This window comes from Aquarana catesbeiana, linkage group LG02 (genome assembly GCF_042186555.1).
Source record: "Aquarana catesbeiana isolate 2022-GZ linkage group LG02, ASM4218655v1, whole genome shotgun sequence".
NCBI lineage: Eukaryota > Metazoa > Chordata > Amphibia > Anura > Ranidae > Aquarana > Aquarana catesbeiana.
In genome coordinates this window covers 430,024,427-430,047,466 of record NC_133325.1, presented here as the reverse complement: position 1 = coordinate 430,047,466, position 23,040 = coordinate 430,024,427, and the positions used below count along the sequence as shown (strand labels likewise).

At 45.1% G+C, this 23,040-nt stretch overlaps 1 protein-coding gene across 1 annotated transcript in view; it reads left to right on the top strand.

Moving 5' to 3' along the window:
* LOC141128303 (uncharacterized) overlaps positions 1-23,040 on the top strand; it is a 122,828-nt gene that overhangs the window by 54,610 nt on the left and 45,178 nt on the right. Inside the window, exons 2-4 of the mRNA XM_073615513.1 lie at positions 2,692-2,751; positions 6,165-6,299; positions 10,954-11,024. Coding sequence (XP_073471614.1) covers positions 2,718-2,751; positions 6,165-6,299; positions 10,954-11,024 — 240 coding nt within the window. The 5' untranslated portion in view covers positions 2,692-2,717. The remainder of the gene's footprint in view (positions 1-2,691; positions 2,752-6,164; positions 6,300-10,953; positions 11,025-23,040) is intronic.

Here is a 23,040-nt window from a genome sequence, read left to right as displayed (position 1 = left end):
TTTTGTTTGGGTACAACGTCGCACGACCACGCAATTGTCAGTTAAAGCAACACAGTGCCGAATCGCAAAAAGTGCTCTGGTCAGGAAGGGGGTAAAATCTTCCGGGGCTGAAGCGGTTAATAAAAACAAAAGCAAACCCCCCCCCCCCAATTGGAATCCATGGTCTGGTGTCCCTGTATGTAGATCAGGGGGCCGGGCGCATGGATAGGGGGGACGGGCCGCCACTGATGTCAGCACAAGTCTAACCATTGGAGTACAGGCAGGCTATGCTCCCAAGTAGAAAGCAAAGAAGAAAACTGACTATGCTGGGATGGATGTGCTTCCAGGCCTGGCATAGTAAGTTTGAAACAGGAAAGCAGGGGGACTGGCAGGATTACCAGGTATTTCACACAAAGAAAGCAATGCAAAGAGAACAGGATACTTGTTTTTATAGGAGTACATGGCACAAAAGACACATTTCAGTAATATGAAGTGTTGGGGTAACATACAGTATACTTTAAAGCAGGGGTAGGCAACCTTAAAGAGGTGGAGATCTACCTGAACAACATGGAAGAAGTCAAAGATCACCCACAATGTCACCCAGTTTTGCCAGTTTACTACTGTGTCGCAATCGCATACATTGCACAGCAATCATGGGTTTAAATCAGGTGGTGAGGAGGCAACATATCACCTCCTCACCACCTGTCAAACACACTCGGATGGCTTTTCAGAGGAGCAGCAGTACCTGTTGCATTTGTGAATGAGCCCTTAGTTGCAGAGGCACCCTTAGGATTCATTCACACATAAAGTTGGGGGTTGGTAAAACCCTGCGGTTGAGTCACAAATTTTTAGTCCCCAATCCCTATCCCCTTTAGCTGCTGAGGCAGCAGCCAAAAGGTGTACATGTGCTGCAACAGGAATTAAAGCCCCTGTTGCTTTTGGTGGATGCTACTGCCTGCCAAACGTGACCCATTCAAATAAATGGGTCCACTCTCAAAGCACCCAGCAACTGCATAGTCCAAGGGGTTAAAGCAGGTGGTGAGAAAGCAACACAACACTGCCCAATTAACCCCTTGTTTGCTGTACTGCACAAGGTTGCAGGGAATTTGCAGTGCAGCCTCATTCACATGAATGGGTCACGTTTGGCAAGTGCTACACCCACCAACCATGACAGGGCTTATAACGTTTGCTGCGACTGCGACATGTGTACACCCCTGGCCCCTGCAGCTAAAGGGGGTGCAGTTGGGGCAGGGGTTTTACCACCGCCCAAAACTACAAATGTAGAAGAACCCTTACTGTTCTGAGCCACATGTAAGGCTTTTGTGATATGCTGTGGTTTACCTGCACCATGGTTGCAGCACAGTACATCTTCAACTTTACAGTTAGCTGTGCTTTGCCATAGACTTTTATTATATCCTGCAGGTGTGGTCCACTTTCTGAAAGCACACCAAACCCACAGGATATAATTGAAGTTATGGCTAAGCGCAGCAGGAACACTTCCGGTACCCTGCACTGCACCCATGGTGTGGGTAAACCAGAGCGCATCAGTGTGAAAGCAGCCATATACTATTATGCCCAGTGTATTGCTTCTCACTGACCTGAAGATCTCTTCTTTCCTGCTGCTGGCCCATCCATGCTGGCTCTGTCATGCCATCCCCTATATGACAAATGGATAGATTCATGCATTACATGAATCTATCCATGGCCGCTGTAGCCACCCCCTATTCAGGCGTCCAGACCCTTTTTGGATGCCGGGCACCTGAATTCCAGCGGCGGGGGTGTTTTTTGAAGCAGTTGATGGGCACAGAGGCTGCATATGATGAGCACAGAGGCTGCAATTAATGGGCAAAGAGGCTGCATATGATGGGCACAGTGGCTGCAATTGATGGTGCACAGAGGTTGCATATGATAGGCACAGTGGCTGCAATTGATGGTTCACAGAGGCTGCATATGATGGGCACAGTGGCTGCAATTGATGGGCACAGAGGCTGCATTTGATGGGCACAGTGGCTGCATTTGATGGGCACAGTGGTTGCATTTGATGGGCACAGTGGCTGCATTTGATGGGGCACAGTGGCTGCATTTGATGGGGCACAGTGGCTGCATTTGATGGGGCACAGTGGCTGCAGATGATGGGCACAGTGGCTGCATATGATGGGTATAGTGGCTGCATTTTAAGTTTTTGTTTCAGTATTTCTCAGAATTTTTCAGTTTGTTTGCGTCCCCCCCCCCCAAAAAAAAATTTTTGAGCACCAGCCACCACTGGATAGCCAGGATAAGAGGTGGAGTGCAGTTGGTTTCACTCCGCATGGGACAGGAGCCAGCACTACAGACGAGGCATCGGCTTATGAGGCTCTTGGTCCCTACTACAGCTTCAACGTTACAGGTAGTCCCTCTGCATTGCACTCTGTTTGATGCTCTGAGATGATGGATCAGCAAGCCCAGACCGAAATCTACCAGTCACCTGGCTGCGATCTACTGGTTGCTGACCCTGGCTTTAAAGTATATCTGATCCATGAGATTGTGTTGCTAAATTGCTTGATAAATGTCCCTAATTATGTATCTAATTTATGATTAGAAAGCAAGTGATCAGACACTATAGGAGTATGATCCCTGTTTAATTTGAAAAGGAAATGCAAAACTCCAAAAACTGCTTTAAAAGGATTACGAAAATACTAGTGTCATATACATATATTCTGTTTGGTTTTGTAGGTCAATCTGTGCGTTTTGCCTAAGAAATGGGAATCAAAAACCATCGGATCACACTTCAAGGTGAGTGGAAATTTTTTTCACAAATATATTCATGGGATGATTTAGCAGAGATGAAGAACAAATTGTTGAAGTTATATATTTCTATTGTTCACTAGTAGAAGATGAATCCTAGCTGGTTGCTTTCGGTTATCGTACTAAAGTGGTGAGAATATGAGTACATGATAAATTTAAAACTGCATGGTGCTTATATCAACATGTTCAATGCTATAGATGTCCCTTTAATTTTAGTGATCAAGTTCTGTACACAGATTTGGAAAATGATGACCTCTGGCAATTTGAGTAATATCCCCAACACACTGGGCTGTGTGCAAACATGATTAAGTCAAGGTGCGCAGCTGAAATATCCCTAAGTGCCGGTTCACACAGGGGCGGCACGACTTGCAGGTCGCCTCAGCGAGGCGACCTGCAAACGACTTCCGAGGCGACTTGCAAAACGACTTCTGTACAGAAGTCTATGTAAGTCGCCCCAAGTCGCCCCCAAAGTAGTACAGGAACCTTTTTCTAAGTCGGAGCGACTTGCGTCGCTCCTATTAGAACGGTTCTGTAGCACAGAACGGGAGGCGACTTGTCAGGCGACTAGGTCGCCTGACAAGTCGCCCCTATGTGAACCGGCACTGAGGAATGAAACATGCCTATTGCAGATTATTCCTAGAGCATTTAAAGGGGATTTTTAGTTTCATTAGTTTTCTAGCTGCATGATATCCTAGAGACCACTTTTGGTAGAATTATGAACTATCCAAAGATTACATTCCTTGGCTACTGCTCACGGGGAGTGAGCTGGCTAAATGGTTAACACTATTGTTTTTCATTACTTAGGTAATGCAATTTTATAAAGCACACTTTCTGCATTACTTGAGTTTCCCTCCATAATAAACAAATATGCACAAAGCTAAATGACCTACACCCAAAGTGGCCTGCTGGGTGCGTAAAAGTACATTTTGCCCTCCTTTAAGCTTAAGTAAGCCACAGTAGGATTTGCATTTCTCTTGCTGTAGCAAAAGTGAGATTCGAGAAATAGACCACAGATTAGGTGTTTCCACAACTGGAATATCTAGGAAATATAGGAACCCACATGGTGATTCAGACCATCAGCATCCATCCATAACCTAAGTACCATTTTTGTGTGGTTTTTGCTATAGAATTCAACCATAGTCTCAAAAATCATCCTACCCCTAAGACAAGCTGCCTTAAAAGACAAGGTCAGATTTAGATAAAAACAATATCCAGTTTATCCCCTAAAATAATCTAAGCTAACTCCCACACAGTGGCGTACCAATGGGGGGCGGGGGGGGGCGGTCCGCCCCAGGTGCCACACATTGGGGGGGGTATCAGCAGTGGCATCGCTATGGCGGTGCGGGCCACACCCAGGTGACACCTGCTAGAGGCGTGACACCCAGGGCCGTTCGCCGGATTGCCTCCGCCAGTCACTAACCCAGGAGAGTGGAGCAGGAACCACCTAGCAAACAATCACCTGATTGTTAACTTGGAAAGTTAAGTCCGGCAGCTCCCGCTGTCTATTCAGTGCTGCTGTTTCTCTCTCCCATTCTGCCTCTTGCTCCCTGCTCTGCTCTCCTGCATGCCCAAATAAGGTGGGAAGGTGCAGAGCTGCGGGGGGTAGGGGCTGTTTAATGCAAAGGTGTCCAAAGGTGTGTGGGGGGCTGTGTAATGTAAAGGGGTCCAAAGGTGTGGGGGGCTGTGTAAAGTAAAGGGGTCCAGAGGTGTGGGGGGCTGTATATTGTAAAGGGGTCCAGAGGTGCAGAGCTGTGTAATGTAAAGGGGTCTAGAGGTGTGGGGGGCTGTGTAATTTAAAGAGTTCCAGAGGTGTGGGGGGCTGTATAATGTAAAGGGGGCCAGAGGTGTGGGGGCCATGTAATGTAAAGGGGTCCAGAGGTGTGAGGGGGCTGTGTAATGTAAAGGGGACCAGAGGTGCGAGGGGACTGTGTAATGTAAAGGGGACCAGAAGTGCGAGGGGGCTGTGTAATGTAAAGGGGTCCAGAGGTGTGGTGGCTGTATGATATATAAGGGCTCCAGAGATGTGGGGGGCTGTGTAATTTAAAGGGGTCCAGAGGTGTAGTGGGGGCTGTGTAACTTAAAGGGGTCCAGAAGTGTGGAGCTGTGTAATGTAAAGGGGTCCAGATGTGTGGGAGCTGTGTAATGTAAAAGGGTCCAGAGGTGCGGGGGCTGTGTAATGTAAAGGGGTCCAGAGGTGCGAGGGCTGTGTAATGTAAAGGGGTCCAGATGTGCAGAGCTGTGTAATGTAAAGGGGTCCAGAGGTACGGGGACTGTGTAATGTGAAGGGGTCAAGAGGTATGGGGGCTGTGTAATGTAAAGGGGGTCTTCCTACATTTTTCCCGCAGTTACAGCTGCAGTCCTACAGATTTCTATTAGGTTGTGTGTTTTTGTTCTGCATTTTCTAAAAGTGAACCAAAAGTCCTGCATGCTGCATCTTTGGTGCACTTTCAGAAAACAGGAAAATATATATTTTTTTGGGAGGGGTGCACTGCACCAGGTGACACCATGTTTTACTGCACTGGGTGAGACCAACCCTAGTGACTCCACTGGCAGTTACATGTATTTCTGTCTGGCACTGGCCGCCCAATGCCAATCCACGGCTCGGTCGGCAGCGTTTTTGCAGAGGAGGAGGAGGGGCCTGGCCGTCCAGGGGAGCAGAGGAAGGACTCTTCTGGGTTCCTGGGCCACAGTGCGCAGAGGCGCTACAAGTGATGTCAGCACATTGACATCGCAGTTCCAGATATAGGAAATCACCCCGGGTGCCAAATGCTCTAGGTACGCCCCTGCCCGCACATCCAACTTAAGTGCCTGCTTACCTGTCTCTGATGGTAGCAACTTCTCTTGGTGCCTACGTTCTCTATTCACTTTAAAAGTGCCTTACTCCAAAGGAAGGGGTAAGGACTATTCATGTCTATGGGGGCTGCTGCCAATGTGGAGAGGTAAGTTGGAACCTTGGTGTGTGTGTGTGTGGGTGTGTGCGTGGGGGAAGGTAGTGTTATGCATCTTTTGTTTAATCACAATATGAATTTCACATTGAAGTACACTTCTCACTCAGCACAGTACATTTTTATTGGACTTTCACACTGATATACCTTTTTATGAACTGTGTTTTTATCATTTAAATTGCACTTTTTGTTGTCTGATGTGCACCTTTGATATGTATGATTGCACTTATTTACCTATATTTGAAGGTTTGGTTGTTTGATTTATACTTTGTTCCACTTTTAAAGGGATAGCGCACCAATTTTTTATAAGTTTATTTTTGTCCAGTATTAGGATGGTTTGAGTGCTGTTGTTCTTATCTTTGGAATCTGTGCACTTAAGCGCAAAAGCTTTTTCTTTAGTAAGATTTTATGGTAATTACTCAAAACCCTGAACACTGTTTTATAATCAATCATTAGGCTGCCTTCTCATATGGATTGGGATTTCATTAGTTCTTGTTAAAGATACCACAGAAGTGGACAGTACTACAGAAGACCCCGTCACGGAGAATACATCAGCGACCCCCATGAACGCTGCAGAAAACACAACAACTGGTAACATTACATAGCTACAATAGTAACCTATAAGTCTGTATGACTACACATCCTCAGAGAAGTGTGTCCTTCTATTTGAACAGGGGCAACCTAATACAGCACAGACAAGCCTTTTCACACACAGGATACCAGATTTGTAAAATCAAACACAAGTTTTGTCATTGAAACTCCCACATACTTAATGTAGCCATTTCAGTAAATGTTCACATAGCTATGTAGAATGTAAAAAAAGCAGTCTTGCCCACACCATCTAGAAATTGTATTGAGTGCAGCTTGATAAATTTGTGTCTATTTTAACCTCACATATAATTTTATAAATAAAAAAATTAAAAAATTGGGAAAAAACAAATGGGAACAAAAGTCGAGTTTTTGCCTATACCAATCTGACAGTCCTGCTCTTCTGTTTTTAATAAATGGAACCTCTTTATTTTACTCTTTATTTCAAGGCTGCTTGAAAAAAGCAGTGCAAAGTGCAGTAACTCATAGAAAGAGTGGTTACAAAAGTCCCAGTTGTAACCAGGCCGCTGCTTCTGGAGTTCCATTCGCTGCATCCAAATTTTCTACAGCATCTACCCTCACCGTTTTAAAGCCTGTGCTGATGGGCTTTTCTTTGTTTCAAGTGGGTTTTGTATTCCCATACAAGTCTATGGAAATGCAAAACCCACTTGAAGAAGGTCGAATGTAGGTCAAAAGGAGGTCAACCTGCAGGTTAAATGTACCTGCCAATGAGTTCTGAATGGTCCCAGAGGTATCCGAAACTAATGTCAAACTGATGCCATTGACACAAGCCCCATTCTGTCATTTCCCCATGCAATGCTTTTTTTGGGTAAAGCCAAATAGCTTCCCTTGTGACAGATGAAGAGCAGCCACACACCAGTGATGTACATAAGATCAATATTTTCTACGACTAAGCCCAATTTGGTGAACTGCATTTGATTGGGGAGGTCTCTGGGCAGGGACTATGGCTGTGGCAATTGCTGGAATAAATCTTGAACTTTTGTACATCGACAGTGTGTGGCTGTCTTACTTTTTATCCATGGTACATTTTGAGTAAGTCTAGGTTTTTAAACCCACGTTTTTGATGCGTTTTTGCACGCAGTCTTCATGCATTTTGCATTTTTTTTTCTCTTTAAACACACTGTAAATAGCTGGTTGCTAAGGAGTGGACCAGGAAGCCGGCTGCCGCGTCCTTAATAACGAATGAATCATCAGCTGTCAGCAAGATTCCATGTGTAATGTGAAGGGGTCCAGGGGTATGGGGGCTGTGTAATGTAAAGGGATCCAGAGGTACAGGATTCCCCGCTGCCAGCTGAATGTTAAAAAAAAGAATTGCCAGCAAAAAAAAAAAAAAAAGCAGGAAAAAAGCAGCGTGGGGTTACCCCCAAATCCATACCAGGCCCTTATCCGAGCATGCAGCCTGGCAGGTCAGGGAAGGGAGAGGATGAGCGGGTGCCCCTCTTCCCCCACTGAACTTTACCAGGCCCCCACCCCAAAGTACCTTGCCCCTATGTTGATGGGGACAAGGGCCTCTTCCCCACAACCCTGGGTGGTGGTTGTGGGGGTCTGCGGGTGGGGGCTTATTGGAATCTGGAAGCCCCTTTTAACAAGGGGGCCCCCAGATCCCACCCCCCTATGTGAATGAGTAAGGGTACATTGTACCCCTACTCATTCACCAAAAAAAGTGTCAAAAAGAAAAAAAACACATAGTTTTAACAAATCCTTTATTAAAAATAAAAAAAAACAATGTCCCACAATGTAGATCCCTCATCAATCCGCACTCGACGAAGGCTAACCACCGACTGCCCGCTCCTCCGTCTGACAGTTCTTAAATAGGTAAGGGGCAGGGCCACCTGGTGATGTCACCTGTGGCCCTGCCCCCTTGTGACATCACCGACCCAGCATGCACCACGTGTGTGTTTTTTTTGGTGAATGCGTACCTAATACTCATTCACATGGGGGGGCAGGATCTGGGGGCCCCCAGATTCCTATAAGCCCCCTGCTGCAGACCCCCACAACCACCGCCCAGGGTCATGGGGAAGAGGCCCTTGTCCACATCAACATGGAGACAAGGTGCTTGTTGAGGGCATGCGGCCTGGTATGGTTCAGGGGGGATGGGGGAGGCGCTCGCTCTTCCCCTCCTTTTCCTGGCCTGCTGGGCAATTCTTTTTTTTACAGTCAGCTATCAGCGAGGAACCCTGCTGACAGCTGATAACTCATCGGTTGTTAAGGACGCAGCGGCTGGCTTCCCAGTCCGCTCCTTGGCTACCAGCCATACACAGTGTGTTTAAAGAGAAAAAAACAAACAAACCGCAAAGCGCATCAAAAGCAACACTTGCATTTTTAGTGCAACTCCATTGAAGTCTATTACACACAAAACGCAATCTGCTGCGGGAAAAAAAGTCCCTGACCCTTTTTAAAAAACGCAGGGCCGCAAAATGCACAGGTGTGAACTACATCCATAGAAAACCATGTTAAATGGACTGTATTTCTACAAAATGCACAGGTGTAAACATAGTGTAATGACAGCTCCCTTTCAGCCTGCACCTTCTGGGAGACAGGGGGAGTGTGCACCTCAATATCACCCCTAATTCCCCTGTGGGAATGATGAGCACAGATATTGAGGATATATTCTCAATAATATTTGTGATATCACATCATAAGTGCTCATATGATCACATTTTTATTTATTACTTATTTCAGGTACTTATATAGCACCATCAATTTACATCCGTCCTGCCCTCCAGGAGCTTACAATCTAAGGTCCCTAACTCACATTCATACATACAAATACTAGGGCCAATTTAGACAGGTGCCAATTAACCTTCCAGCATGTCTTTGCAGTGTGGGAGGAAACCCCCGCAGGTACAGGGAGAACATGCAAACTCCAGGCAGGTAGTACCATGGTTGGGATAGCGTGGGAGGAAACCCCCACAGGTACAGGGAGAACATGCAAACTCCAGGCAGGTAGTACCATGGTTGGGATAGTGTGGGAGGAAATCCCCGCAGGTACAGGGAGAACATGCAAACTCCAGGCAGGTAATACCATGGTTGGGACAGTGTGGAAGGAAACCCCCGCAAGCACAGGGAGAACATGCAAACTCCAGGCAGGTAGTGCCATGGTTGGGATAGTGTGGGAGGAAACCCCCACAGGTACAGGGAGAACATGCAAACTCCAGGCAGGTAGTGCCATGGTTGGGATAGTGTAGGAAGAAACCCCCCGCAGGTACAGGGAGAACATGCAAACTCCAGGCAGGTAGTACCATGGTTGGGATAGCGTGGGAGGAAACCCCTGCAGGTACAGGGGGAACATGCAAACTCCAGGCAGGTAGTGGCATGGTTGGGATAGTGTGGGAGGAAAGCCCCGCACGTGCAGGGACAACATGCAAACTAGAGGCAGGTAGTGCCATGGTTGGGATTCAAACTGACAACCCTAGTGTTGCCAAGCAGAAGTGCTAAACCTTTAGCCACTGTGCTGTGCTAAATTCTGCACTTTTCCTTCTAGATTTTTTTCTTTTTTTATATTTTGTAGAGACTCTAGAGTAGCTGGAACATGCAAAGGTGGAATGAAACACCTCAAATCTCTCAAGCAAGCAGGAAGAGAGTTAGGAACTATGACAGGAAGACAACCTTAATGATATTTAAAGCTGTTGTATAATAAAACAGAGGGCAATCAGCGCAAACTAAACGTGATAATGAATGCAAGTTGGACACTTAAAGGATTCACCAACCTCAATACCAAATAACTAAACAAATGAAAGTGCAGCGCAAACTGTTAAAAAAAATTAAATAAAAACATTTAAAAAGTCCATCTGGTAAGACATATATTAAATTCTTCTAGGCACAAACAGACTGGTCCCCTGCCTGGATGCGTGTCTGACCCCCTGTAATTAAGGGGTCCATCCTTTCCGGTAAGCGTATCCATACGATTTTGTATATGACATCTGAGACACAGGAAAAGGGGACCAGTCTGTTTGTGCCTAGAAGAATTTAATATATGTCTTACCAGATGGACTTTTTTAAAGCTGTTGTATCCCCTGCTTGGTCATTTTTACCTACAGGGAAGCCTATAATAAGGCATCCCTGTAGGTAAAATGAATATCTGCTAAACCTGCACGGTTTAGGAGATATTCACCCTGCATGTAGCCGCTGACGCCAGCGGAGAATGCGCTCTGAAGGTCCAGTGGATCATGCCGGAAATTCAGAGCTCCTTGCCAAGATGGAGAACTCCCGCGTGCATGCGCGGGAGTGACATCATCGCAGCTCAGGCCACTCACAACCCAGAAGAAACGCAGAGGGAACATGTCAGCTCCCTCAGCGGTGATCAGGCGTTCTGTGGGGACCTCATTCTAAGTACATACTAGCACATTATGCTATTGTCTTGCAGGGGTTTTTTTTTTTGTTTTGTTTCTTCTGCGGTTTACTACTTCTTTAAGAAATACTTTTATAACCTTTTATAACTAAAAATATCACCTTCGGTTAGTCTAAAACTTTAATTGTATGTTCATAAAACACCAACTTTCTTCCATTTTAGATCATTTTATACATATTTTTTAATTACATAATACCTTAATGCTTGAAGCTTGGTTTCCCAACTTTGTTTACAAAATAATATGCTTGAAGCTTTGTTTATAAACTGTTTTCCTTTGTTATACAGATTCGCCAATGGGGGATATGGAACATTCTTTACCTACATCCAACAGCTCACTGGCACCTGATGACTTTAGTGTATGTATCTAGAACTCAAGCAAATCAAACACTTGTGATGTGGTATATGTTAGATGAGGAGCTCAAATTCACCATCTCCATTACAGCTAAACACTTCTGCATATCTCCTAGCTGGCCTTATTTTGCTTATTTTACATCTACCGAGGATAGGACTAAATAGCCTGGACACTGTCCAATTCTGAGCTGTCCTAAAGGTAACCTGTCCTGAGAAAAATATGTAGGCTTCCACTGCTGATGTTCTTTTGAAGTTTAGTTACCTGGCTGCCACTGCTTTCAGTATTGTCTGAGTTATTAACGTTAAAGGGTTAGTTCACCTTTACCAAAAAACTACTTATGCAGATAAGGGGTCTCTATAGCTAAATACAAGCTGTGCAGCTTTGAGCAAAATTCAATAATGCCCTTGCTATAGGTGTAGGCCATTTAGGTACCTCATGAAGCCTGACTAGAAACTCAAAGGACATTGTTAAAGATGTTGGTAAGAGATGCCCAGCTGTTACTGTTCACCTTCACCATCACAGAAGTGTGCTTTCAAACGGTCTAGCCCAGAGCCATTGCACATGTGAGGGGGTTTGAATCAGAGAAAGGGCTCACTCCTATGATGGTGAAGGTGAACAGGAACAGCTAGCCCTTTCTTAGCAATGTCCTTAACTACCTCCAGAAGGTTTTACCCAGTTCATGACCAGACCATATTTTGCTATTTATCATTGCGCTACTTTAACTGGAAAGTGCTTGGTCATGCAACACTGTATGCAAAGGAAATGTTTATCTTTCTTTAAATAGAGCTTTCTTTTGGTGGTATTTGATCACCACTGGGCTTTTTATTTTTTTGCGATATAAATGAAAAAAGACTGAAAATTAAAGAAAAAAACGTGTTTTTCTACTTTCTGTTATAAAACATATCTGATAAAATTAAATTTCTTCATTAATTTAGGCCAAAATGTATTTTGCTACATGTCTTTGGTAAAAAAAAATCACAATAAGTGTATATTATTTGGTTTGTGTGAAAGTTATAGCATCGGGGGCGTGGTCTGGACATGACTGCAGGTGGATGTGTGTAGCCTGAGCTCCTGACCTGTTCCCACCTAAACCGGCTTATACAGCTCATATAACTACGGCATGCCCTCGACTAGGAAGCGGAAGACAAACAGTGGCAGCCAGGCAACTAAAAACCGCAAGACTAAAGGCAGTATTGATTGCTACTTCCCGGGCTCCCAGACGGCCTCCCCAGACCCCAAGATGGCGGAAGCTCGCGCATCTCTGCCTGGGGTCACCAGCCTCTATAATTACTCGGCCTCCCCAGCTGCCTCCTCGGCTTCAGATGCATTTTCCGACATTCCGCCAGATATCAGATCGACCTCTCAAAGCTTATCAGCACACCCGTGTACCCTCCAGTTGGACCCTGACCTCCGAGCCCTCCTCCAGGCCCTCCCGACTAAATCGGACATTGAACTACTCATTGTCCGTCTGGAGGAGAACCACCGCAAGGAGATGCAGGGGGTCAAAAGAGATGTGCAGTCCCTTACCAACAGACTGTCAGTGGGGGAGTCCTCTATGGCAACCCTAAGCCAGAGAGTGTCGGCCTTGGAACCCCTCCAGGATGCTGACGTTGATGCCGCGGTGGCCCTCCAATTTTACATCGAGGACATGGAGGACAGGAACAGGCTGAACAACCTGTGGATACAGGGTCTGCCTGAAGCGACGGGGCCTAAAGACCTTGCGGAATTGGCAGCGGCTATCTTACAGAAGGTATCCGACAATACCCTCCCTAACCGAGTGGAGTTTGACATGGTCCACAGAGCCCTGGGTCCCCGCTCCACTGATTCCACCAGAACGAGGGACGTGATTTGCAGGCTGCACAGATACAGTGCCTTGCAAAAGTATTCACCCCCCTTGGCATTTTTCATGTTTTGTTGCCTCACAACCTGAAATTAACATGGATTGTTTGAGGATTTGCATCATTTCATTTACAGAACATGCCCACAACTTTGAAGATGTTTTTTTTTATTGTGAAGCAAACAACAAAACAGACAAAATAACAGAAAAAGTCAATGTGCATAACTATTCACCCCCCTAAAGTCAATACTTTGTAGAGCCAGCTTTTGCGGCTATCATAGCTCCAAGTCGCTTTGGATAAGTTTCTATGAGCTTGCCACATCTTTCCACTGGTATTTTTGCCCATTCCTCCTTGCAAAACTGCTCCAGCTCCTTCAAGTTGGATGGTTTGCGCTTGTGAACAGCAATCTTTAAGTCTGACCACAGATTTTCTATTGGATTGAGGTCTGGGCTTTGACTAGGCCATTCCAACACATTTACATGTTTCCCCTTAAACCACTCAAGTGTTGCTTTAGCAGTGTGTTTGGGGTCATTGTCCTGCTGAAAGGTGAACCTCCATCCTAGCCTCAAATCACCTAAAGAGTGGTACAGGTTTTGCTCAACAATAGCCCTGTATTTAGCACCATCCATCTTTCCCTCAACTCTGACCAGTTTCCCAGTCCTGACTGCTGAAAAACATCCCCACAGCATGATGCTGCCACCACCATGTTTCACGGTGGGGATGGTGTTCTTTGGGTGATGTGATGTGTTGGGTTTGTGCCAGACATAGCGTTTTCTTTGATGGCCAAAAAGTTCAATTTTAGTCTCATCAGACCAGAGAACCTTCCTCCATACATTTTGGGAGTCTCCCACATGCCTTTTTGCAAACTCAGAACATGCCATTTTGTTTTTTGCTGAAAGTAATGGCTTTCTTTTGGCCACTCTTCCATAAAGCCCAACTCTATGGAGCGTACGGCTTATTGTCGTCCTATGTACAGATACTCCAGTCTCTGCTGTGGAACTCTGCAGCTCCTCCAGGGTTACCTCAGGTCTCTGTGCTGCCTCTCTGATTAATGCCCTCCTTGCCCGGTCCGTAAGTTTTGGTGTGCGGCCGTCTCTTGGCAGGCTTGCTGTTGTGCCATGTTCTTTCCATTTGGTTATGATAGATTTGATGGTGCTCCTAGGGATCATCAAAGATTTGGATTTTTTTTTTATAACCTAACCCTGACTTGTACGTCTCAACAGCATTGTCCCTTACTTGTTTGGAAAGTTCCTTGGTCTTCATGGCAGTGTTTGGTTAGTGGTGCCTCTTGCTTAGGTGTTGCAGCCTCTGGGGCCTTTCAAATAGGTGTGTATATGTAATGACAGATCATGTGACACTTAGATTGCACACAGGTGGACATCATTTCACTAATTATGTGACTTCTGAAGGTAATTGGTTCCACCAAAGCTTTTTATGGGCTTTATAACAAAGGGGTGAATACATACGCACATGCCAATTATCAGTTTTTTATTTCTGAAAAATAGTTTTATGTATATATTTTTCTAATTTTACTTCACCAACTTAGACTATTGTGTTCTGATCCATCACATATAATTCAGATAAAAAAAACATTGAAACAAAGGCTGTAATGTAATAAAATAGGTAAAAAGCCAAGGCAAGGGGGTGAATACTTTTGCAAGGCACTGTACACACTCAAGGAAACTGTACTGTGGAAGTCATGGGAGTATGACGACCTGGAGTTTGACGGTGCCCCTATCAGGATCCTCCCAGGCCTGTCCAGAGCCACTCTACAGCGCCGCGCCATGCTGCGCCCAGTCCTGGAGATTGCACGCTTGTCCAGCAACACCTACAGATGGGGGTTCCTCCTCTCAGCCACCTTCCACAGAGACCAGCGCTCTTTTACTCTGCGCTCACCTGGAGACCTGCCTGCACTCTTCCAGTTTATGGAGACGAACACCGTCCCAGTCCACGGGGCTGATGTCCATACCCCGGACAGCGGAACGCGTGGGTTCGGTGGCAACCTGGTGGTCTTCTCAGCCTCAGGCCGCAGAGAACGCGGCGAACACCCGGAGCGCCCGCGGCGGAGGGTCCCCGTGAAACCCCGCAAAACCCTCTCCCAGCCCACAGAGCTGGGAACAAGCCAACGTCTCACCGTTTCTTCACGATACTCCCTGTGCAGGTAATCGTACCTACCCTTTGTCTTCTGTGTCCGCTCAGTTAGACTGCATAGCTATTTCTTTGTTTTGCTAGCTGCCCCCGCAGAGAACTCATGCCCTCGGATGCAGTATGGGCTACACCTCCTCAGAATACTGCTCTGTTTGCCCCCTTCCTGATACACAGTCTATGGGAGCTGCATCGACTCTTAAGACCTGAAACACACAGAGGAACATCATTTTGCACTTATGCTGTGTACATCCCTTACAGGAACAGACAGGATTTTTATACCTTGTGAAGGTCTGAGTGCCTTAATGTTTGAGTTCCACATTTCTGCTGTGTTACAATCCGTGACACTACGTGATGCTGTGGAACAAAAGTGTATGCATGTCCACCGAGGACTGAATACAGCTGACGCTGTCCCCCTCCTTTTTAAAAAATACAGCTAGAAAATGCAGCCTGGCAGACTCTAGATAATGCAATTACAGCACTTGATGCACGTGTAAGGCACAATCAGTCAAGACTTGATGGCGAAAGTCACTCTGTAGCATTGAAAATATAGTATGATAGACTCAACTTACCTGTATTTTGTAAATGCTGCAGACCTGGCTCTATCTACCTGTGACAACACCCTCTATAAATACTATAAACATTTGCTCTTATTATTGCCTTAGCTAAATTGTAAACTACATTTGCCATGTATCTTGCCTCTCTCACTGGGATGGGTCGAGCAACTTAGGCATCAACATTGTTTTATAATACTGCATGATAGGTCTAGCGCTGTCTACTGTTCTGCTTTGGGGAGCTGGAGCAGGAGAAAGAAGGTATATAAAAGATGGGAGGTGCTCCCCCTGGGTTTCTTACTCTCCACTGTGTTTATAGCCCCTGTTTTGCATGGGCAGTGAGGACATGCCGGGTCTCCACCGGGGCTTCGGATGTTGGAGGTCCAGTGGAGTCGGGACAGAAGACACCTTGTGCGGGGTGCCACTTTGGAGAGGGAGACACACAGATCACGAGTGGCACGCGATTGGGTGGACTGATTCGCAGGAGAGGTCCTCTTTCATTCGGGTCTCCCGTGCCTTGATCTCTACTAGAAATTTGTATAACCTCCCTGGGTGTCAGTCTGCTATGTCCCAAGTGCGCAGTTAGGTCCTCTGACGTGGTGGAGCCACCCCTGTCCGCATAATGGATAGGAGGATGACTCCATGCTGTCTTGGGTGACTCTGCTAACTTACAGTTCCAATAATGAGGGAATGTTCTTTTGTTACCTTGGTTATAAGGATACACTATTATGCTTGCCGTTACTGTAATTTTTTTTCACGCCGGGTTGGGTAGGCTGGGTGGGGGCAAACCCTGTTGGTTCCTGTCTATCCCCTCCCCCACTTAGGCTGGTGCATTACCCCAGCGACAACGCTGGCTGAAATGTGCTGCTGGCAATATTTTGACACTATAGCTTCAAGGGCCGTGTACCTATCTACATGACTCTCTGAATGTAACTACTAATTTTTTCTGGTATAGTAGTTTTTCTTTCTCTTCTTCTCACTTCTACTCTTCTACTTCATCCAATCCCCGCTCCTTAGCCTGGGATGGATACTGTTAAGATACTTTCACTCAATGCCAAGGGGCTAAATACCCCCGAAAAGAGACGTATACTCTTAAATGACCTGAAATGCTCACGTGCAGATGTGGCGTTTATCCAGGAAGCGCACTTCAGAGATGATAAACTTCCCATTTTAAAGAATAGGTTTTGCCCAGTTACTTACCATTCTACTAATAACCTAGCCAAATCCAAGGGCGTATCCATACTACTATGCAACTGACTCCTGTGGTCTTGCCAGGACACCCTGGCGGACCTGGCAGGATGATTTATGTTCATTAACCACTTCAGCCCCGGAAGATTTGGCTGCTGAATGTCCGGGCCATTTTTTGCGATTCGGCACTGTGTCGTTTTAACTGACAATTGCACGGTCATGCAACGCTGCACCCAAACAAAATGGATGTCCTTTTTTTTCCCACAAATAGAGCTTTCTTTTGGTGGTAGTTGGTTGTCTCTGCAGTTTTTATTTTTTGTGCTATAAACAAAAAAAAGAGCAACAATCTTGAAAAAAACACAATATTTTGTACTTTTTGCTATAATAAATATCCCCATTTTGTTTTTAAAAAAGCTAATTTTTTCTCAGTTTAGGCCGACATGTATTCTTCTACATATTTTTGGTAAAAAAAAAAAAATCACAATAAGCGTATATTGATTGGTTTGCGCAAAAGTTATAGTGTCTACAAAATAGGGGATAGATTTATAGCATTTTTATTATTATTTTTAATAGTAATGGCGGCGATCCGCGATTTTTATCGGGACTGCGACATTATGGCGGACACATCGGACACTAGCGGGTGTTCCTGCAAAGCAAACAACAGTTAACAATAACATGCAGTAACAATATAACATTAATGCACTAAAACAATTTTTTTTTGGAACCATAACATTTCCAACCTGTGATTTTAGGGTCTCTCAGAATGTTATAGACAGTTTCCTGACTACCTAACATCTTTGAAGACCCTTTATGTACAGAATTGTGTGCCCTATACTGTGCCATGCTGTACCTTAGATTAAAACTCCGCTAAGATGTGGTAGCGATAGAAGCAGTGCTTGATGCAAAGTCTAGGTTGGCCAGGACAGGTTATACGTCTCCTACTGTGTTTACTACAGACACATCTTTTTTGGGGTGACTTTTGTGTCGGGGTACCAGGGAGGACATTTGAAAAATGCCTTTTATGCAGCCTGCTAACTGCATTTGGATTTGGGCTTTGGGCGACAGTGCCTTCTGTATATAGAGGGGCTGAAATAATTGATTCCTGAAATTTTAGGAAGGATCCAGCTTTTCCAATTGCATTATAAATTGCATAAACATTATATAGAGCCAATTGAAATAAATATATAGACGCTTTTTTGTACAAGTGTCTAGCTCTGAAGGCAACTAAATATGGCTTCATCATTTGGTTATTGAAGTCTACGCCTCCCATATAAAGATTATTGTCATGGACACAGAGAGGCTTTTCAATGACATCAGATGCTGTGTTCATTTGGACCGACGTGTCTGTGTGAATGGAAGATGGGATGAATACATCCCTTTAGTCTTTCCATTTTACTGCGAGTAGTTCTTCATTGCGCAAGCAGGCTTTATTTCTAAGTGGGGTGTTAACGAGCTTTGATAAATTCTAACGCGGTATGTATTGTCTGTGGCCCCGTCACAGAGCTTATACAGTTTGAACTCATATCTGGCATGCTTTCAGGGGAGATATTGCTTGTTTTTTGGGTTATATACATATCTACAAATGTTTGGGACAGGTAATTTATGAGGGGCCAAATTTTGTGAAGCCGAGCATAGTCAGGGTCATCCAGGGAGCTTCCTGATGACAGCCTTTTCTATTGGCCTCTTCGAGGCTTGATCGCATCATCGTGACAACACATCCGCCCAAGGAATCAATCCAGGGAACCGAGCCAAAACCGCAACTGAGCGGTATCCAGTGGATGCCAGCCAGATTATTTCCCTTGATACACACATACTGAACACATCAGGTGCCAGGCTATAGGCACCAAAACATGTGAGTGCACCTACGTTTGTTTATTTCAATTTTATTTTAATAAAAAATGGTTTTACGCTATGGGCTCCCCCTCTGTAATTTTTCTCCCTACCAGTAGAAGAGTATCTGCAGTGTGGCCGGCCATTAACCACTTCAGCCCTGGAAGATTTGGCTGCTCAATGACCAGGCCATTTTTTGCGATAAGGCACTGCATCGCTTTAACTGACAACTGCACTGTAAAAATGTATAAAACATTCTTTTAAATTCCACTATTCATGCTCTATGTAAGCTATGCTTTTAGGACTTGTTTACACATGAGGCAAGGATAGCTCAGGGACCAATTTTCAGGGATGTTTCACAGATGGTAAGGAGGCGATATGTTGCCTTTTCATGGCTGTTTTAACCCCCTAAATACCACACTACTGCAGTGCAACTGCATGCATTGCACACAGGTGCAGGGCGGTTGCAGCACTACCCCATTCACCTGAATTGGTTGTGTTCAGCAGATGGTAGTGCCCACCAAATCTGATAGGGGTTTAATTTTACACTGCTGCCCGTGTAAAAAAGGACATAAACAATATCCTTATTCTCCAAAAATAATCCGTACACAGCTGTATACAGTCATCTACTGTAGTAGCCTTAATACTGCCACCAGGCTTGGCTGACACTATTCTCATATGCACCAACAGTAAAACTGGGCCCCAACACTAGCCAGCTGAAGAGATACCACTAAAGACTGTCCCTTTACAGCTGGTATACAGAGACTTCTACCTATTGCTTATGCTAAGAAGAACCTCTCAGGGGACATTGCACCATATCCTAACCATTCTCCTAGAGTGTATTGTAGGCTAGTTTTAGTATTATTATTCACATTTCAGTTAAGGCTTATATGCACTGTTTATTGCTGACTTTGCTGGTTCATGAGTTAATCCCAGTCTAGTGTACAGAACTCTATTCTAAATTACCTTGGAATAGTGATTATACTGTCTAGCAGACCTACCTTCTGTGTATTCATTTATGCGAAAACCAACATTTACTCCACATGTGTCAAACACAAGGCCCACGGGCCAAATCTGACCCACCAGGCCATTTCAAGTGGCCTTCACACCTGTGGCATCCCCCTCTTCTGCACCCCCATCTTGTCTCAGCAGTCAGCAGCAGAGAGGAGGACAGAACTCCTCCTATAGCTCCTGTGACTCTCTGTGCAGCCGTGGCACCCCCGTCTCTGCCTCCCCTGGTCTCAGCATTCAGCAGACTCCAGCAGCTGACTCCAGCCCTCTTCTGGTCGTCATCCAGACCCTGCACTTTCTGCTTCCCAGCTCTGCCCCCAATTTCTTCCCAGCGGCAGCAAAAGCTAAGGGGGTGCACTGTGAGGTAATGGATGGTGAGGGACTCTTGACTTCTGTTAGTGCGGGGGCCCTTGTCATCTGATGTAAGGGGGGTGCTCTGGGCATCTGCTTATACATATTATGAGAATAATACAATTCTATGCCAGTTGAAAAGGAGGGTCGCACACCACTGGTATCCTCTACAAGAAACCTTATTGGAAACTGCTCTGACAGAACACCATGGCAGAACCATATTCTGTCTGAGCAATCTCCAATAAAGCTTCTTGTGGATGATACCAGAGGTGGCGACCCTCCTTTTCAGACTTGCATTAACTGCTGTGTGAGTGGGCTCAGTGCCGGTCTGCACCTGCCCTTTACAGCTTAAGTATTAAGTTATTACTAAAACCAGTAATAATCAATTGCAGAGGCAGTAATTTAATAAGACAAAGAGTAGATACATTTATATAGTATAGTATAGCACCCTCCTAGTTAAGAGTTAGAAGAGAGTATAGTTTTGGGTCTTTCTGCCTAACAGGGGGACCATTAGGTAAATTTAGAATGCTCTCTGCCTACCAGGGAGCAGGATCTATTAGTGAGGTCTGCTCTTGGTGCTCAGGTGCACCTCAGCTTGTCTGAATGTTTCACACTGGTGCAATAGGGAGGCATATTGTACAGTGGGAGGAAACCTAGAAAGTGAGGGCACAGGCATTGTTACAGCCCTGGCTATTTGCAGAGGAAAGTGCCTCGTTGCATGCTGGGTGACTGTATAAATGCTAAGGGCACATATGTTTGGGGTCTTCGGCTGGAGAGCGGGGTCCTGGAGGGAGGGGGTGGCTGTAGAAGTTGCCATGCGGCCTTGGGTAGTCGACCTGAGGGCCTAAAAGACAGAGAGAAGCTGAAACCAGAGGTTCTGCAGAGCTGACTGGAAGGGAGACATCAGGAAGAATCTGATTCTGCCTACTGTGAGTACAGATCTGTGTCATGGGGCCTGTCCTGTGAGGGCCATCCATTCAGCTAGAAGAGTCAGGACAGGTGTCAGTCAAGGGGATGCTAGAGAGTGTCCTGAAGATAAAGTAGTTGCATCAATTCTGCTTCTAGAGAGAGCAAGAAGACTTAATTCTTCCATACAAGTGGCAGTATGGTAAAAGCAGCGTGTCTGCTTCCACAGGTAATCTGGTGAGGCCAAGTAAAAGGTGTCCTTATCTACTGGGAATAGTTCATGTGGAGTATCCCACTATTCCCTTCTCCCATCCAAGTTCCACAATAAATATAAAATACCCAAATACCCTGGACTGTTTATTGAGTAACGAGCAAACGGGAGTAAGGAGGGATATGTGAAAAACCCCCAGCAACTGTCTGCAGGTAATCAGAGGGAGGCCTAAGAAGTCAACACACAGCAAGCCCTACGGGGACAGTGCTACAATAGTCTAACAGATACAACCAGCACTTTGAGGGCAAGCATAATGCTGATGCGGACCATAATGAAACTAAGTTTGACACCCCTGATTTACTCTAACCCATACCAATACATTGAATTAATTTACCACTAAATGGTGTTGTGTCTATTTCTTGGTGCTAATTCACAGCCGAGTTAAAGGTATCTATACTCATGTTCTAATAAGTGCTAAGCCAGGTGTGTCAGAGTGGCTGAGGTTGTTCTTGGAGTCTAGACACAGAACAAAGAATCCAAATTACCAAGCGGCTCCTGTGAGGGTAGTGCTACAAAAGTAATTTAAAAAAATTAAGGGCTCATTCACATGGGTTCTCTGGCCCCCTATAGTGTGAACGAGCAATTTGTGCATGTGGAGCCTCCTGTTAATGTTTGAGGACGCAGTGGCTGTACAAACACAACCGCAGCTCCTAATTTGACAGGTGTGCAGGTGGCCCTGAATGCACACTGTCTGAATTCAGGGCTATATACCTGCATAGCTCCCAACTGTCCCTAATTTTGAGGGGCTGTCCCTCTGTCCCTCTTTCCTCCTCATTTGTCCCTTATTTTGGTCTGATCTATATAGTTGCATATAAAATGCACTATTTATTTATCAAAAAGTGTCTTCCAGTGCTAAACCTTTCATCCAAGTTCTAAATTGCTGAATTTGTAAATTCCAAAAGCCAATATAAAGCATTAGTAGTAGTAAGAAAAGCATGTGTGGAAAGAAATCATTTTTTTCGTACAATTCTCCTTTAAGGGGGGAGGGGGGGGGGGCAAGGGGTGTATCCTATGCCTACATACTTTTGCTAATAGGTATCCCTCATTCCCATGTCAGAAAGTTGGGAGGTGTGTACCTGCATCCACACACCTGTCAAATTAGGACCTGCAGCTGTGTTCATACAGATGCTGCGTCCCTATAGTGTAACATACCCTGCCTACATGCAGTTCTAGCCACATTAAAAAAAAAAAACACAGATTTACACTCTACAGGCCACAGCACCTCATTCACACACAGGGCTTTATGTATTAACTCAATCCAGTTTTATCTTCTAGATTTTTCAGTAATTTTATATGTGCTCCTGTCCACTAATGTAATAATCGATATAATTATTAATATTATATCTGTGTATTAATTTGTCTAGTCCCTATAATTAGTTGGTCTATTAAACTCTGAGCACATGCTATTGTTAATATCGCAATAATACCAGGTTAGCTATGAAACCAAACACACGGTGCTGCTAGTAAAACAATATCTTATTTTATTTCCCAAGGAGTTAGGAAACTATCATAAAAGTACTAAAAGGGTATTACAATGTTACATAGCTTACAATCAGAACACACTATACTGACAGCATATCTCTACAACATATAACAACAATGAAATATCAAAGATACTTATCACACATGGCTTCCTCTGTGGGTTCTGGATGATAAAAGGGGTCTGGGCCTCATGGAATATAGGCCCAAGCCCTCGGTCAGAGCAAAGTCCCAAGATAGCAGAGGGACACCCTTACAGCAGGCTTCTCAGCAACCAAGAGAAAGAACAAAAAGCCTGTGTCTTCCTTTCATTCAAACATACACACCCACTCATAGCCACCCCCATTTGCCTTTTATCCAATATACATTGCCGAGGAGGTATCCCTCCCAAATGTCTGCCCATTCTCCAGGAAGCATGGTATATTGTCCACCAGGGCCAGCGTCTCT